The 18,522-nt window shown below is 40.3% G+C and overlaps 1 protein-coding gene across 1 annotated transcript; it reads right to left on the reverse strand.

Moving 5' to 3' along the window:
* Positions 1-450: 450 nt before the first annotated feature.
* KCNB2 (potassium voltage-gated channel, Shab-related subfamily, member 2) lies at positions 451-2,646 on the reverse strand (the record flags this gene model as incomplete). Its single annotated transcript, XM_010162013.1, has 1 exon — positions 451-2,646. A coding segment is annotated over one exon (2,196 nt), but the record flags the coding sequence as incomplete, so codon positions are not given.
* Between the last annotated feature and the right edge of the window lie 15,876 nt (positions 2,647-18,522).

Here is an 18,522-nt window from a genome sequence, read left to right on the forward strand (position 1 = left end):
CCAAACTATTTACAAATATATGCATTTTGCAAGCTCAAAGCACCTTGTTTCACATCTTTATGAATGCATGCATTGACATTTCATCCTTTCATGTGCAAATTCTAAAATTCATTGTAACCAAGAAAACAAAAGAAAAAGTTAAAAGAGTTCAAAATCTCTCTACAATCATAAGTGAAAGGATCGAAAATGTCAGATGTTGCAGAACGCCAGCTCCTAACAGAGCTCTCTTTATTTTATTCACTGTTCTTGAGTCATTTTTTCCCATTTTTTTGAGTTTGTTACAAAAAGCAGTCTTTTTTTTTTTTTTTAAACAGTATTTAAACTAAACAACTCTTCATGCCATGCAAAAATAACATTTTATGCACTTTTTTTGAGGCTTTCCATGTTTTAGTTCATAGGCATTACTAACTGTGTTTTAAGAAAAGGGTTTTTTATTGCTTTTGTAACTAGTCACATGCTAGTTTCGCGTGTGGGACAGTAACCGGTTTCTCCTGGACTTGAATGAATTTCTGGGGCAAATAAATGGTTTTCCATTTTGTGACCTTCTTGGTTACTGTCTTTCTTGGCCTCACCCACAGCATGGTAAATGTCTTGGGTACAGTTGTGGCTCACGCTTTTGGGTGAGGAGCTGACCGGTGGCTCCTCTGTTAAATGGTTGCCATCATTGTGCTTATCCCCACAGCAATTGGTCTTGATATCCTGTTGCTTTTCGTGTTTCATACCATGTAACTCCATAAACTCTTCTTCTTCCCCAGTGTCTATTTCAGTGAAGCTCCTCCTCTCTTTTGAAGGGAAAGTGAAAAACTTCTGTTTGGGAAAGAGAGGGGACGATTTTTTACCAGGTCCCTGACCGAGTGCTGATGCGTCAGCACCAAGTAAAGGTCGCTCACCTTGGGGTGAATTTTCTTCTAGGAGAATGGTGCTGATGTGCTGAGGGGTGGCCTGTGTGAAGTCTGCTCCTGCCATTACTGGCAGCGGCCTTGCAGTGCTCGGTGGAGTTTGTGGAGCACCACCTCTATTGTCTTTAAAATTAACTTTAAGGGATCTAGATTTTAACGGGTTGCTACCTTTCAGGGAACTTTTGGGGCTTTCCATGGCAGTGTCTGAATGCAAATGACCATGCAAACCAGTTTGGGACCCACTGCCATCACTGATAACAGCTCTGTCGACTGGATTATACTCAAAGGTGACATCGGTTGGAGAAAACATTCTGTCTTTTGTGAACGGTATGAATTGAGAACTCCTTACTCTTTGGTTGTCTTCCAGGTTAACAGCATCAGCTGGAAATCTTATTTGTAAGTGAGAGCCAGGAAACAGAGAAAGGGGAGACCTCTCCGTTTCCGTGAAGTCGGTCGCACAACTGGCAAAACTGTCGATACTGGATGTGCTTCTCATGTCTGTTATGATGTCCGTAGGTCCAGTTGGCAACGGATCTCTCTGACCTGTAACTTCTTCCATTTCTATTTCTTCTTCATACACAGGTGGCTTTGCTGACTGGTCTTGGTAACCAGAGTTAAGGTTAGGCTGAGACTGAGTTTTAGTGATTTCGTTATACAGCATCTCCAGTTTTTGGGCACTGAGGTGCTGCGGGCTGGAGGATGCTGCGGCGTTGTTTAATTGCTCGTGGGAGTCTTGTTGACTAACTTCTTGGTATTTGTTCTCATAAGACTTGTTTGAACTTGTTTCAGACATTGTCCTTCTGGCCCATTTCCACCGGCTTGGGGACAGGTGGTTGTCATCAGGTGTCTCCTTTGGATTGGCTGCTTCTCCAGGCTTACCAGAATCTACTGCTACATCTATCATTTCCATGCTGCGAGCAAAGGCATCTTTCAGGTTCATGGAGACAATACTGCCGTTTCTTTTAGCCCTCTCAAGTGCTTCTCTCCTCTTGATTGCTTTCTCCTGTCTTTTCTGCTCCTTATAAAACTCTGAGAAATTGTTCACAATGATTGGTATGGGCAGGGCTATGACGAGCACTCCAGCAATACAGCAAAGTCCTCCAACTATTTTACCTAATAACGTCTTAGGATAAATGTCACCGTATCCTACGGTAGTCATAGTGATTGTTGCCCACCAGAATGATGCAGGGATGCTTGTAAATTTTGTAGCATCCTCATCCTTCTCAGCGAAGAATACAAGGCTCGAAAATATCATTATTCCCATGGCTAAAAATAATATCAACAAGCCCAATTCATTGTAACTTCTCCTGAGCGTAAAGCCTAAAGACTGAAGGCCTGTTGAATGTCTGGCGAGCTTAAGAATCCTTAGGATCCTCATAATACGAAATATCTGCACTACACGTCTGACGTTTTGGAACTGCAGGACACTTTTATTGGACTCCGTGAGGAAAATAGTGACATAGTAGGGCAAGATAGCCAGTAAGTCAATGACATTTAACGGACCCTTGAAGAATTTCCACTTATTTGGTGAGGACAGAAAACGCAAAAGGTACTCCATGGTAAACCAAGCAATACACACAGCTTCAACGTGTGCTAGCTGAGGGTTGTCATTTGGCTGCCCAAATTCATCTATTTCTTGAAGCTCTGGCAGTGTGTTAAGAGACAAAGCAATAGTGGACAGTACGATGAACAGAATGGACACAATGGCCAAAATCTGTAAAACAAAATAAACAATGCTTTGGTTAGACTGATACAAGTGTATTTGTCAGGGCTTGCTTAAATCCTTTCAAATGCGCGTGTGTCAGACTCAGAATGGTGGAAGCTGCTTTGGGAGTTGCATTCATTATTTTGTTTTGCTGTTTTGCTTTTGCACAGAGAGAAAACATTAGGATCGTCTTAGACACGGTCACAACCTGCTGGTTTTACTGCCTGCAGTAAGCCAATCCATTTCGGAAAGCAAGCCATGACTGGTCTTACCATTTTCAAATTACAACGGGAGGTGATATTTACTATTGCAAGTTACCAAGTGAAGGTTATAAAGTGCCTGCTGATGTGCGGAGCATTATTCATTTTCTGCACTAAGTGTAATTATGTAAAACTTTACACAGTGGAGAGAATTGATTGTGAAATACCGAGTGCGCATTGTCAATTTAGTACTGCATAGTGCACACCTTCCTAGCCATGAGTATATTTATGATCCAAATGTCAAAGTTAAGAAAAATAAACAAGCAGCATTGTTCAGGGGACTCGTCCTACCGACTTGTCACGTGTAGACAAATTTCAGGTGCTACAAGAATTGAAGGTATCGACCCTGAATTAGGTTGAGCGCAAAATGTTAAAAAGTAAGCAGTAGTTTGAAGGTGAACCCAGTTTCTCAACATGATTAAAATGGTGTAAGTAGACGAATGCTTCCTAGAAACAGTGTTTCAATTTCTCTCTCAGGAGATGGGTTTTCTGAAATATTTTGTCCTTAATTTTGATAAAGTTCAGGCACTTCCGTACCTTGCAGCCTTCGATTCTGCCTGGATCAGCTGGTCATTCTCATTTACAGAACCGGTATTATGAGAAAAGAAATGAATCCATCAGAGAACCTAATAGTTTTACTGTGAAGTTTAGTTATTTATAGTCAAAGGACTATGGGCAGCTTTGAGATGGTCAAAGTGTTAAAGTGATGCAAAAATTATCATAACGCTTTCCTTGGAAAAAAATATATTGTTTTGGTTAGAAGTCCTAAGTAAATCCACATTTCTATTAGAAATACTAAAATCAGTTGTTTTCTGTTTTAAAGCTCAGTTTATGCTCCTTCATAAAAGCATTTTCTCTCATTTCTCAGCGGTGGTAACATTAATTCCATGCGGTGGTGTTTGGCATACTTCCAAGGACACAGGGAAATCTGACAAAATTGCTGTCATACCCAAAAAGAGTGTAATGCAATGAAGCAGAATGCAGGTGTGACGATGAGAGATAGATCACAGTGGTGATAATGGCCCCAGAGGTGGAAAGGCCACCTCACTCTAACTTTGAGAAAAAGAATGGTAAGCCTGTTTCAGCTATGGGTTACTGTCATGGTTTAGCCCCAGTTGGCAACTAAGTACCACACAGCCACTTGCTCATTTCCCCTCTCCCCTGGACAGAATCGAAGGAAAAGATAAAAAAACCTCATGGGCTTAGAAAAGAACAGTTTAATAATTGAAAATAAATGAAATAAAATAATGATACAAATAATAATACTAATATTAGCAATAATATGTAATGAAAATACCACTACCACTGTGTAATAAAAAGGAGAACAATAGAAAAAAAAGTTACAACTGCTCATCACCCACCAACTGATGTTCAGCCAGTCCCTGAGCAGCAAGAGCCAGAGCTAGAGTGAGCGCTAGCCAAAGCCTGAGAGCCCCAAGGGCCAGACCCTCCTCGTTAGTGCCCTCCAGCTTATATACTGAGCATGACATCTTATGGCATGAAATGTCCCTCTGGTCAGTTTGGGTCAGTTGTCCTGGCTGTGTCCCCTCCCAGCTTCCTCTCTGCAAGAAGCCGGGGACACAGGGGCAGTATCTGAAATGGAAAAGTCCTTGACTTAATATAAACATTGCTTGGCAACAACTAAAACAATCAGTTCTTCTCAGCACAAATCCAAAACGCAGCCTCATACTAGCTACTGTGAAGAGAATGAACTCTTTCCTAATGAAAACCAGCACAGGTACGAAGCACCAATTCAGCTCTCTAATCACAAACTGAGGTTGCTCATGGTGTGAGTGGTCTCTATTTGGCATCATCTTGTACTTATGTGCTATATTTGGCCTTCTTTGGCTAATAATAGTACAGAACAGGTAGCACCTTTCATATTTTGAAGTATTCCAAACAGATTTGTATCTCTCCCTATCTGTGCTGCTTCTGCTGGGTGTTTTTTGGGTCTTTTTTTTTCTTTTTAAGATATATTTATTGGCGGAATAAGGTCCATTCATTTCTCTTGCCAAGTGAGTTATGGACCACCTGTCTTCATCCTTTGTACAGCCCATTCAGAAAACATACTCTGGTTAATCTATCCTATTTAGGAGGATAAGTTTCCCTTTGAAACCTGTGCTACCACACCAGCAAAAGAAGGCAATCTTAGTAAAGAATGAAGGTAATAACATAGCATACCAAGGCAGGGCTGATTAAGGAAATTTGTGATGTCCTGTAGCTAGGACAGAGGCAGACAAAAGGCAGCACCGTTGGAGAGCAATAACTACCTTGCAAACTGTGAAAATTGCCTGTATCAGATTTCACTGTGAAAAAGTTTGAATCTTAAAGGTTCTGCACTTCACTGAAATCACTGTGAAATAACTAATATACACTTGAGTTCTCCAACATACTCAATAACATAATTATACTTTCAGAATTCAAAGAACAAATAAACAAGGCAGAGGTCTGAATTGTTGAGCTTGCAGCTTCTGTCAAACTGATGGCTTCCTCGCTGGGGTCAGCATTGGAATGTAAATAACAGCATAGGAGAAAGCTGTATAATACAAGTGCCCAATTACTTGACATGTGTTGTCCTTAAAAATGAAAATCATGAGCATGTATCTGCCCAGTTGTCACCAAGCTAGTTTTAACTAGGAAACACCAGCATTTCAGTCTTTCATAGGGAATTTATTTTATGCATAAATGTTCACCAGCATACAAAAGATCTTAGAAAAGAGGTGAGTTAATGTATAGCACCCCTTCTTATGCTGTGTGACAGCTCTAAAACTCCATGAATTTTATAGGTCTTGAGCACAAACCTTTCCTGTTCAGAACTGCCACCCAAAGTGTTTTATTGACAACCACCATCTATCTGCTTGTTCAGCCATTCATTCATATGCTGGTAACAGGCAATCCTGAACTCTGCCAGTTATTGACATAAAATATACAGAATAGCAGGCATGGAATTGTTAGTATTTTATACAAGTCTTCTATAAGCATGAGTCAGTTCTTGGTGAAAAAAAAATACAGCAAAGGAAAGTATTTTGCTTTCTTCTGATATAAGAATCTCAAGATTTTATTTGTCTGGGAATTTGTTGTGTAATTAAAGTTGTCCTCATTCCACACACATTGTGTTTTAATTATTACAATTGAATAGATTTTACAACTCATTAGGCCAAAAATGGCAGAGGATCACTAGGAAGAACAGGATCAACTGAGTCTACATAAACAAAAATCTGGTGAGACCCCACCTGGAGTACCATGTTCACCTCTGGAGCCCCAAACATAAGAAGGACATGGACCAGTTAGTGCGAGTCCAGAGGAGGCCACGATGATGCTCAAAGGGCTGGAGCGCCTCTGCTATGGGGACAGGCTGAGAGAGTTGGGCTTGTTCAGCCTGGAGAAGAGAAGGCTCCGGGGAGACCTTATAGCCCCTTCCAGTACCTGAAGGGGCTACATGGAAGCTGGGGGGGACTTTTTACAAGGGCCTGTAGTGACAGGACAAGGGGTAACGGGTTTAAATTGAAAGTGGGGAGGTTTAGATTAGATATCAGGAAGCAGTTCTTCCTGGAGAGGGTGGTGAAGCACTGGAACAGGTTGCCCAGAGAAGCTGTGGATGCCCCATCCCTGGAAGTGTTCAAGGCCAGGCTGGATGAGGCTTTGAGCAACCTGGTCTAGTGGAAGGTGTCCCTGCCCATGGCAGGGGGGTTGGAACTGGATGGTCTTTAAGGTCCCTTCCAACCCAAACCATTCTGTGATTCTATGAACACTTCGGAGATTGTATCATGCTGGTAAATCCCCACAGAACAGATGTAGGCTATATTAACAGAAGCACTGAGTTTGTAAGAAAGGCCTGTAGCAATCTGATAGGCTAAATGTGGTGATACAGAAGAGTAAAAAACCCACCACTGGCTGAATCCTTCCCAGAAAAAGTTGCTGTGTTCCGGGCATGTTTCTGGAACGATATTCTGGACTGAAATGCCTGGAAAATTCTGTATACTCCAGGTAATCTATCTATGACCACAGTTTGGCTATGTAATTCTTGACATACTATTTTTAATTTGAATTTCAAAATAAAACAAATATTCTCTTTAAGTGACAGATTCTGGCAGCTGATGTCATTTAGCTATGGTCCTACAAAAAGACATAAAGATCCAACTGTATTAAACTTTAAAAATATTTCCTTATAAATTGCAAAATGTTTCTAAATGAATGGAGATATTCAAATTTCTTTCTTATGGGCTGGATATGATACATTTGAATCTGCTGATGATGAAATGAATAGTAACACATTCCTTGAGTTAATGATGCAGGCTTAACCGGCTGCTCCAGATACTGCTGTTTCTGATTTTGAGGAGGGGGAGGCAAGGACTGATAGCAATCTCCTGAAAATAGTGGTTTCCCAGTATTAAATTGCCACTAAAAATGGTCTCTTTTTACTGTGCCCCCATCTCATCAGTCATTACTGCCAGCACTGTGAGGACTTCTGCACAGAATGAGCATACAACCGAGGCAGAAAATAAAGGCGTAATGGAATGGGCTTCACATTGCTTGTTGCAGTTCTGCAACTACTGGTATTGTGAAAAGGCACCTGACATAACTGACATGCCAGTGTTATTGTCACATATAGCAGAAGGTTCACAATAACCTATAGCTGCTCAAGGAAAGTCCAGTCGAGCCATATCTAACAGCCAGTGCACTATATTTGATTATTACCAGGTTCAATCTGCAATCAGGTAAAACTGTATTAGCAATGTTTTTTCCTTATTTTTTGTTCCAGGGTGGGATCTAGGGTAGGATCTAGACCATTTAAATAACAGATGGCAATATAGTCTCATTACTTTTCAAATCTCTAGCCTCCCTAGGCACTGAAATTTATCAGACTGTTACATGTTCTTCACTTTCTGCAATTAAATGGATGATGTTATCTGCAAATAAAGTGCTCTACCAGTATCTTTAGCTCTGGATGCAGGAAAAACTCAGAAAAAAACCAGTCATTGTTCAGCTTTTGAAAGAATTCAGATAACATTTTCTGGATAACTGTATCAGGTTTCTTGGGCACTAAGCTATATCCTCTCAGAAGCATCTTCTGTTGGGAAAGAGGTGTCTACATCTAGATTTGGACAGATACAGAGCTGGTTCTTCAGAGAAACCGGAGAGCTACCAAGCGCTGCAGCCAGCAGGCCATGCTGTGTCGTGCACGGCAGTGTCCTTGGCCTGTAACGCAGAGCTCCCCGCTTGCACCCAGACAGCCACAGCCACCCTGGCAGAAGTGGGTCAGATCATGGAGGTTTTGATTCCTCTGAAGGAATAATCCCATGCAAGTGGAAGACGTATTTGTAGGCTCACTAGGAAGTTTATGGAAATCAGTTTAAATCATCAGCATCCTTTACTGTCAACCATCTTCAGATCACAATACTGAGTTTGCAGTCGAATGGAACAAAAAGTTTTGCTCAGTGGGAGCACTGTCTTGTACATCTGCCGAAATATCTGTGTGTGTCCTGTTCTGGAGACCTGGGACTATCCAAACGAGATGCTTACTGGAGCAGAAAAGACAACACTACAAATTGAGCTGCCTTCCAACTACAGACATTACCACATGAGGAATTTCAAGAATAGTCAGGACATCACACTGTAGATATTTAGGGGAAGGGGCCATTATGCTTTCAGGGAGGCATGAAACAGGAGACAAATAAGGACAAACCCTACTTGGATTTGGTCCAAACTGGAATGCAATGAAGTTATGGCAAACCTTATGCATGACAGTTGTAGCCAATCAATAGATATGCAACACTGAAAGTTATATAAGGACAGATGTATTGTATATGTTTGCAAATACTCCTTTCTTCGAGTCATGGGGAAATTAACGGCCAGTTACTAAAATTAGACCTACTTACCAGTTGAAAATTATCCTAAAACTATTACTGAGAAAGAAATAAGACATCAGCCTCCAGTCGGGTCAGGTCCTCTGACCTCAGCCTCCGCTTTGCCATTACAGGGCTGAGTCAGTACTTGCAAGAGTGAAGACAGAATTTCAGCATATAGTAAGAAAGAAGTTTATATGATTCTGTCATAAAGCCTCAAAACAGACTTCTTTTGTAGTTGTCATATAGGGCCTGCAAACCATCATTACAAGTGGAAAATTGCCAGTGCTTATGCACATCTACCCTTTCAGAGCACACCCTCCACCTCTTCTTACCTCTCTAGAGTAACTTCTGATTGCAGACTCCTGGCACAGAGCTCCACATAGAATACAGTGCTTAATTTTTGAAAACTAAGATGGAGGAGAGGTGAATAATTTAACAGAATAACATAAATTTAGTTCAGCTTACAGCTCTATCCCAGTTGCCCTTTCAGGAACACATCTGATAATGGCTCTGACAGCATGTGTAATCACTGAACAGCTTCTCTCTGCTACTCTTGATCTCCTTCCTTGATGACATTATTTAGAATTCCGACCTTTCATTTCCACTTTTCCCTAGATCATTATTATTAATATTTTCAAGGACTAAATCTGAATGTTCTTCATTGATCTTTCAAGGTATTAAGCCTGATATTAACCTCCGTATATGAACGTTAAGCTCTTAGTATTGTACTTTCCTGGCACCTAGATGATGCACAGCCTTTTCATTTTGTCTCTTTGCACTGGGATGACTGTCACCTTAAAACCTTAGTCTGGAAGTGCTCATTTAGGATGTTTTCACTAAAGATTTAGTGACTAGCTCCATAGACACTCCCAATCTTATCTTTAGATATAAGCACTGGCTACTAATTTCATCAGTAGCTGAGCAGCCACTACGCTGTCTTCAGTTCCTCTTGACAGACCCAAATTCTCATTCAGCTAGTGAATTCAAGTACTTCTAGATGTTCACTGATGGCTCCATGAAGTTCATTGGTGACTCTACCTACATAGTCCTTTCTTAAATGAGACTTTAATGTCCCATTGTCCAGGGATGTGCTGTCCTGTCAGAATCACCCAGACTGGAAGCCAACATGTGGAGTAGTGAAGATGAGGGTAGGTAGTCCAAGGGACTGCCTTTGCTTTTGTATTGTGTTGTCCTTCAGGTCTGTGTCTGAGGAGGCCCCCGGGAGGTAGTAGTTTGCTGCATAACAATCCCAGTGTGCATGGGAGACTAATGAAACTGGCTCCAGTGGGTTTACCTGACCTGAGAAACTGCTACTGTCTTGGCACATCCTTCACATCTGAAGTTCAGTCATAAAGCCTGTCTGTGTAGCTGGTATCCTTCCAGCTTGAGAGCCCTGAAGAACTCCATCAGTTTTCACAGAATCTTTCCATGCCTATTCCTCTTCCACTTTGTGCTGACCTTCCCATTCCACAGACTAATATTAGCCTTAGAAGACCTACTTTCTCAGCAGGGATAAATCTGCTTAGGAAAGGATCCTATGTTCTTTGAGAGCAGCCTAGTATACTTCTGATTTAAATTGACAGTAATAAAATACATCTCCATTATGTTATGGATAGATTACTGGTTTTTTTTGTATTGAAGCTATTAGGATAACAGTAATAGAAGACATCCCTCCTGCACTCTGTGGTGGGCAAACTGCATTTACTTAATGACTTGATTATTGCTTTAGGGAAGGACAACCCTGAGGTTTTCAACACCTAGAATTTCAGCATCAGGAGTTAGTAAAATGTGGGTTTGAGCATCTGATTATGCCTGAATATGGAGGTGGCATAGTATAAGACAATATTCCAGTATTGGAAATTGAAATTGGAAAAATGAGAACCCTGGAATGCGGACTGAGTCTCTATGAATCTGAACACAGGGACCCTTAAAGTTTGTTAGAACACTAGTGGAACATTAGCTACATAGTGGAAAAACAAGTGCAACATTGCTAAAATTTATTGTGACCAAAAAGTGGTGACTGAGATCGTGGAGACCAGAGGAACTGCACTAGGCATAAGGAACTGCACAAAGTAATAGGCAAGGGATTGCATGTGTGACTATTAGCTGGATCTTAGCACAGTGCTGAAGAAACCTGCAGTAATTAATTATGAGCAAAAGTTGAGGATAATACTGGGGATATCTGTTAGACTGGCAAAGGTGGGAGACCTTAAGTAGTCACAGATGAAGGCAGTCTTCATAGTTTGGGAAGTGGCATACGTATTCAGTTCAGCATCAGTGAAAATAACTCTGAATACTGTTTATTTAGCACAAAGCTAATGAGCATTACTTTGGGCTTGTTAACAGATTAAAATCCATATGAAGTCAGTTCTAATTTTTTGTTGTTGTTGTTGTTAAACAGCAAAAGGCTATCCAGCTGGAGGCATGAAATCAATTATTTAATGATAAATAACAAACTGCCCACTAGGACTTAATATAGAAGAAATGGCAGATCCAGAGTCAGTGTAAGTGAATTGCTTTATTTTTTTTCACTAGACTTTGGATAAGTCCATGAATTTGTCTGTCATATTGTTGACAGAAGTGGAGCTGGTACCTGCTTGAAATTATAGTGCAGCTACTTTAATCAATTAAATCACTTAAAGTAGGTTACAGTGAAAATAAAAATTATATATAGCTAAAGCTTTCTTTTCTTTTTGTTTTTCTTTCTAAAGCTTTTTTTTTCCTATGAAGAAAGCCTGAGAAAGCTGGGCATTTTCAACATGGAGAAGAGAGGGCTCTGGGGAGAACTTACAGCCCCTTCCAGTACCTGAAGGGGCTACAAGGAAGCTGGGAGGGGACTTTTTACAAGGGCCTGTAGTGACAGGACAGGGGGTAATGGGTTTAAACTGAAAGTGGAGAGGTTTAGATTAGATATCAGGAAGAAATTCTTCACAGAGAGGGTGGTGAGGCACTGGAACAGGTTGCCCAGAGAAGCTGTGGATGCCCCATCCCTGGAAGTGTTCAAGGCCAGGCTGGATGAGGCTTTGAGCAACCTGGTCTAGTGGAAGGTGTCCCTGCCCATGGCAGGGGGGTTGGAACTAGATGATTTTTAAGGTTCCTTCCAACCCAAACCATTCTGTGATTCTATGATAAGAATGGGAGAGAATTCACTCCCCACAGATGAACATAAAAAAATAACTTCAAGAGTAATGTTAAAGACTTTATTTGTAAAATAGTTTTGTCTTCTGCAAAGCTTTTTGACTTCTCTAATATTATTTTTAGAAGAAACAGTTTGCCCGTGTCAGCTAAATTTATTAGAAATTAATGATATGTCTAATAAAGTCCCTGTGTGTCCTCATTCAGAAGTCTTCTAAACCTTTTGATGAGCTGGCATGTTTCCTATTTTTAGGTTGTGTTTTGTACCAGCTGTCTAATTTTTGAGTAGTGAAAGCCGATTATTATTATTTGGATGGATGTACTAGAATCTTTAAAGTTTCCACCTAAGTCATGGCAAAGAGCTTGCAGTTTCCAAGTCTTTTGCATAGCAGACCATATGCAAGATCTGTTACGCATTCCTTGCTCACACAAAACATTGGCTTCATTACCAGGAATTTAAAAAAAAAAAAAAAAAAAGAAACTCAGCCTAAAACAACCCCAAAGCCAAACAAGGAGGTTATCTCTAGCAAGCTGCCAGTCAGATGCAAAGGCAGAGATGCTGGGAGCGGAGCGGGGGATCCAGCGGGGGCAGAGGAACCCAGAGGAGCGGTGGGATCCAGGTGAGCAGTGGGTCCCAAAGGGGCGGTGGGACCCCGCGGGGCAGTAAGACCCGGCGGGGCAGGGCGACCCGGGAGCTGTCCCCCGCCCCGGTGCTGAAGGCGGGCCCTCGGCAAAGCGGGTGCCGTCGTGCGCTGTCTGCGTGCATCCACAATCACTGTAGAACCCTTTTATCCCATCACCTTAAATATACGAAGCTATGGGATGTAAACCAGTTACCAAGATCATACTGGCAAAATAAAGATAATGCTGGCACAATACTTGTTTCTCAGACAAAATACCATTGAAGTAGGCTGGAATCTCACCAGAGGTGAGAGATTTCTTTTTACTGCTTTCATTAAAAACACCCACCACATCATGGTGGAGCTACATAAGCAGGAGTAATGAAAAATCAAACCCCAGTTGTTTAGCTCTGAAAAGTTTTAGTATAGGCAGTTGAATGGATATAATGGGGGAAATCAACACACCTGATGTACAGATTTATTCTGATCCTCCTAATTTTGATGTTACCCTTCAACTTCAAACAGACGGCTGAATGTAACTGATTTCAAAAAGAAGTTCTGTGGAAATGAGAAATTAAACTTCTTGGGTCTCACTGTTTGTATTTGCCATTTCATTTTAATGCAATTTGTTTACAGCTGAGACCTCAGGTTATTAACCAGGACTGTACACCTGAGCCTAATTTGCTGACAACCATATTAAGTTTTTTGTTTAAAACTACTCTCATTCTATTGTCTTTTTACCATTGACTGCGAATGCCTTTTAGTGATACAATAAAGTGAGTAAGGATGACCTCCTGCCTGAAGACTGCTGTTATCTATCAAAGAGATTTGCTACTCAGCCTTATTTGAAATTATGACAGGCAGAAAATTCAGACATAATCTTTACTCACACTTCTAAAATAATTTTTCTTGGCTTCATGTCAATTTATTTATGTACTCCAGAACTGCTGTTCTATATAAAACATCTACATCAATCTATAAGTTTATATAAAGCTTATGCCAATATTTCCCATACTTGTGGAACCAGAGAAATTGTTAGGGAAATTATTCCATTCTGTTGTTTCCTCTTTTGCAATGCAGTCATGTGTACTTAAAAGCCTACATTTCTTAACTGTCTTCTCTTCTACTAACTGAAAGGTGACTGTAATTTCTTTTTCCCTTTTTCCTCATAACCAATTTAGACTTCTGCTGGACATATACACATTAGATACTTTTTCTCATTACTACATAAACTTATATTTATGACATTTAAAATATTAACAATAATTTCAACAGAAATATATGAACCTTTCATATCATATATCATATCATATGTTTTAGGATGCTATCAAATTCTAGAAGATATTATTATATTTAGTAGTTACACTCATTTCATGCTTCAAAGACTACGCCTATAACCATGGGGACTGTGGCCTCAATATAAATTGGAAGGGAAAGGCAATGAGAAAGCGAAAAGGAGATCAAGTTGAAGAAATTAGATAGACCTGTTTATCAACCTTTAGATTTTTGCATTTCCTGCAGGGAATTAATCCTATCCCACTGGGAGAAATTGCCATCTATACATTTTCTAATCACAACATAAAGGAATTAATTCTCTGTGGTGTTTTTAGCTTCCTGAATTAATAAAATTTACTGTGAAGATGTCTAAAAAAACTTTGATTTAACTTTTGAGTCGACTGATATTTTAATTTTCTATTTTATGCTCATCTTGTTATAAATAAATAAAAACATTAATTTGTGCATAATTCATATCTTCCTTTTTCAGTATGTTTATTAAGAACATATTTAATATATTTTAATTTATTTTACAGTAGGTTTAATTATTCTAACTACACAACAATCCTACCAAAACATACTGGGTGCACAGTCTATTTTACAAATAATATGATAATCACTTGATAATCCATTCATAACTTCCCTGTGAAAGAAGGAACTGCTTAACTGTTCAGTCTTCTGTTTTTACTGTCCATGGTTCATTGTATGTTGCTTTTGATTAACTTTTAAATTTAGACTCTCTTTTCTTAAAACCCTATACGCTCAGTACAGCATAAGGGAAAGTTAATTCTAGGGGATGAAAAAAAAGTGCAGCAGTTTAAATAAGATTCTAGTTGTGGTTTAGCCCCAGAGGGCAACTAAGCACCATGCAGCCACTCATTTGCCCCTCCAACCTAGGTGGGATGGGGGGGGGGAGAATCAGAAAAAAACCTCATGGGGTGAGACAAAACCTGTTTGATAGGACAGCAAATGGAGAGGAAATAATAATAATAACAACAAAACCAACAATAAAAATCATCATCATCATCGAATATACAAAACCAAGTGATGCATAATGCAACAATTGCTCACCACCCAGTGATTGATAGCCCAACCCCGAGCAGTGATTTCTGGACAACTCCCTTCAACTTACATACTGAGCATGATATTTTATGGCATGAAATGTCACTTTGGTCAGTTTGGGTCAGCTGTCCTGAATGTGTGTCCTCCCAGCTTCTTGCAGGGAAACTTCTGGGATAACAAGGGAAGTATAAGAAATTTTAATTTCACCTGTTCTAAAATCCAAGGTCATTAAAGGACAGGCCCTGTAAACAACTGTACAAGATGACAAAGGATTTGGATCTATTAGTGCTTTTAACAATGGAGCTAAAATATGGGTGCAAGGGTGTAATTGTCCTCCTGAACCAGAAGAAGCTATAGCTACTGGAAAAGATGATACCATTGTAGTAATCAAACCCAGACAGGAGAAATGAAAATATGTTCCTGCTCATAAATGTTATCTTTGAGATTGATATTATGATTATCTAGTTTTGTTTTACAGAAAGAACTAATTCAGATCATGACCACCATCTTTGTCCTTTGTTTATGGTCCATTTGGATGGTCATTACCCTAGGAAGCTATTTGGAAAAGATGAATAATTCCATACAGTGGAATTGGGAAAACAGTACAAAACCACGAGAGCAAGATAATTATACTTGTAAAGTGAACCAACACTGCACAGTAGCAAACTTGACCTTTTCACCTGGAGTGGCTGCGTGGCAATGCTTCACTTACAAAGGACAGTGCCAAACTGATGCTGACTATGTAATTTCCTTGAATGCTAGTGACATAAAATGTTGTAATCTTTTTCTTATTAACATATGCTCTCCATGATTGACATATGAGTCTTGCTGTAGTAATACTTGCACATTGCATGATTTTAGCAGTAGTGATAATATAACCTTAGCTACACCCAATATCTTGGTTTGCATAAAAGCTATAGAAATACAAAATAGGCTGGCATGGGCTGAATATATATATCATTGTTTTACAGAGTCATCCTTTTATTGATCACTTTGTCAAGATACCAGCTACCTGTGTTTTGGCTGCACAATGATATCAGAAAAAATTATATTAATCCAACCTTTAATTGTAGTTGTACTGCTAATGCAAATCTGTGTGTGCTTTGCTACAGTAATGACTTGTTACTGGATGAGGCAGGTGAAGATCTACATTGATACCAGATCCAAGGACTGGGGCTGGCCAAGAGCCTCCTCCCATAGTCAAGCGTAAGACTGGGTTGGCCTCTGTGTTTGTCACGATGAAGATCTTTTAGCTCTGCTGTTGGCTGCAACCCAGTAGGCGTTGAGCAGTGGGGACACACGCCATACTAGACCCTGATGTGAGGGATGGCCTCCTGTTTTATAAGAGGGCCATCCAGGAGGGGAGAGCAGGCCAAGCATCCTGTGGTTGGCATGAGTCAGATTGGTTGCGGTTGGAAAGGACCTCCTGAGATGATCTAGTCTGACACCCCCTGCACAAGCAGGGTCACCTAGAGCAGACTGTCCAGGACTGTATCCAGTTAGGTTTTGGCCATCTCCACAGATGGAGACTCCACAACCTCTCTGGGCAAACCTGTTGCAGTGTTTGATCTCCCTAACAGTAAAAAAGGTTAAACAACTAATTAATCCTTTATGAGTTCCTTTGCCTTACACTTCTCATGAGCTGCAATCAAAAGACTGAATGTAGTGAAAGTAGCTGATTACTGCTCATGATTGATTACTGCTTCTATATTTATCCACCTCTGTGAATGGTAACATAAACATCCAGACAATATCATACTGTGTGCCGACTGGATGTGGTTCGATTCTCAGTCTCATCCTGGTCACCTGGCCAGTGTTCCAGGTAGGATTCATAATGGGAGTATAACAGTCTGCGAGTTCACAGGATTTGTACCAAGAAGACTAATGGAAGGTGTTTGTTACTTGCTATAAAAGTGGGAGACCCTTGGGCCGACCTCTGAAGCCTCACCTATGGGTGGACGCACCGCGCAGGACTTTCCCAATTACCGTAGTTCTCCAGGGGCCAGCTGCCGAGGGGCTTCCCAGCTGATCTGTGAGCCCGGATGATGGTTTGGAGGTGGTAATTGTTGACGTATCCTTTTCTTAATCACTATCTTGCCTTACAGTAATGAACTGGTGCATCGCTATCCTGATTAACTTTCCTTTCTAATTGGTGCATCGTTATTCTGCTTTTCTTTTTGGTTGTTACTATGATATATATATATACTAAAGCTTATTAATCTTTATACATTAAGCTGGAGTTTTTGTTTTTACTTGGAATCCCGCCATTCAGCAAGAGAACTAGACACAGATTTCAGAGACCCTCTAAAGGTCCAATAAATATTCATCCTGCACATCCTGACCCTATCAGATAATGTAAGCTGGTAATAAAGAGCTTATTACTATTACTGGTAATGAATTGAGTGATTATTAGCTTCTAATCTTTCAATTTCAGCAGCTCCTGGGATTCCAAGCATTCAGGAAAAGAAGGAGTCAGATTCTTTGAAAGCTGATGCAGAGGATGGCCAACTCTTAATGGAGTGGTCCTGTTTTGGACATTTTTAACCCATGGGAACACGCTGCTGGTAGAGACACCATGACAAGACTGATGGGATGTGTCTGGGACCAGAGCTAGATATTTTGAGTAGACTTTTTTACCCTCCTTTTCAACTTTGTCTTCCATGAGGTAAGAATGTTTGGTTTCTCCAGTGACTTTTAAAGCTATACTGCTAGGAGTTTTACCTCCTGCTGTGGCTACACAGCCAAAATTTGCAAAGGTAGGCTTTCGATTGAATAGTGCTTTGACTGGTCTGAATGTTAAGCAACAGCGTTCAGATCCAGAATTTGTCTTAGAATCTTTTCCTTATGATGTCCCTCCAGAATTACTTTTGAAACTTCACCTGTAATACTCCAGTCTCAATCTTATATTAAGACGTGCTCTGTGCTGTAACATATCCACAGAGTACCAATGCTCTTCAAACAAATATATACATGGCCTCACAGCATATTTAGAAAGGTCAAATTGTAATTCAGTGAAGATCTGATGCACAAAATGTATTATCGATATTTAAAATACTATTAAAAGATACTGCTCATGCTGCTGTGAGCTCAGACTAACAGCATACTAGACTGGAAAATCTCTGTAAGTTGCTTAAACCTGACAGTTTAGGGATGTAACTCAGACTCAGCCTTTAGCAGGAATAACTTGAGCCAGTGCTGAACAGGGTGTTCAAGGGATGACCGTTTTCTCCTAAACCGTGAATTGGTCAGAAGAAGGGCTGAATATTCACTGCTCTGCAGGAACGACTGGTTTTGTCAGGTCCCACATAAGTGCCTATTAGGCTTTAAACACTCAGGGTCACAGGGCCTGGTTTTGTTCTCCGGAAATCAAAGGGAGTTTTGACGTTGCCTTTAACCAGAGTGCTCAAGTGGAGTTTGAAGACCTTGGTAAGCTTTATTTGGAATGTGCTGGTCACCAAGGGAAAGGAGGCTGTCTGTGTGAAGAAGAGCAGGTTTTGGAGTGAGGAAGCAAAGCAAAGAAGTCTGACAAGCCTTAGTCTGGTGTTCCGCAAATGATGTTTTGATATTTTTCCTATTTCATATTTTAGCCAGTAGATGTCTCTGTTTTATCATGCAGTTGTTGACAAGGACACAACATTCCTGTTGTCACCAAACATATGTAGTAAAAACCCATTTGTTTCCCAGGGAATGAATATACTTCAATGTAAAAATTCTGAG

The sequence above is a fragment of the Eurypyga helias genome, unplaced genomic scaffold (genome assembly GCF_000690775.1).
Source record: "Eurypyga helias isolate BGI_N326 unplaced genomic scaffold, ASM69077v1 scaffold8412, whole genome shotgun sequence".
Lineage (NCBI taxonomy): Eukaryota > Metazoa > Chordata > Aves > Eurypygiformes > Eurypygidae > Eurypyga > Eurypyga helias.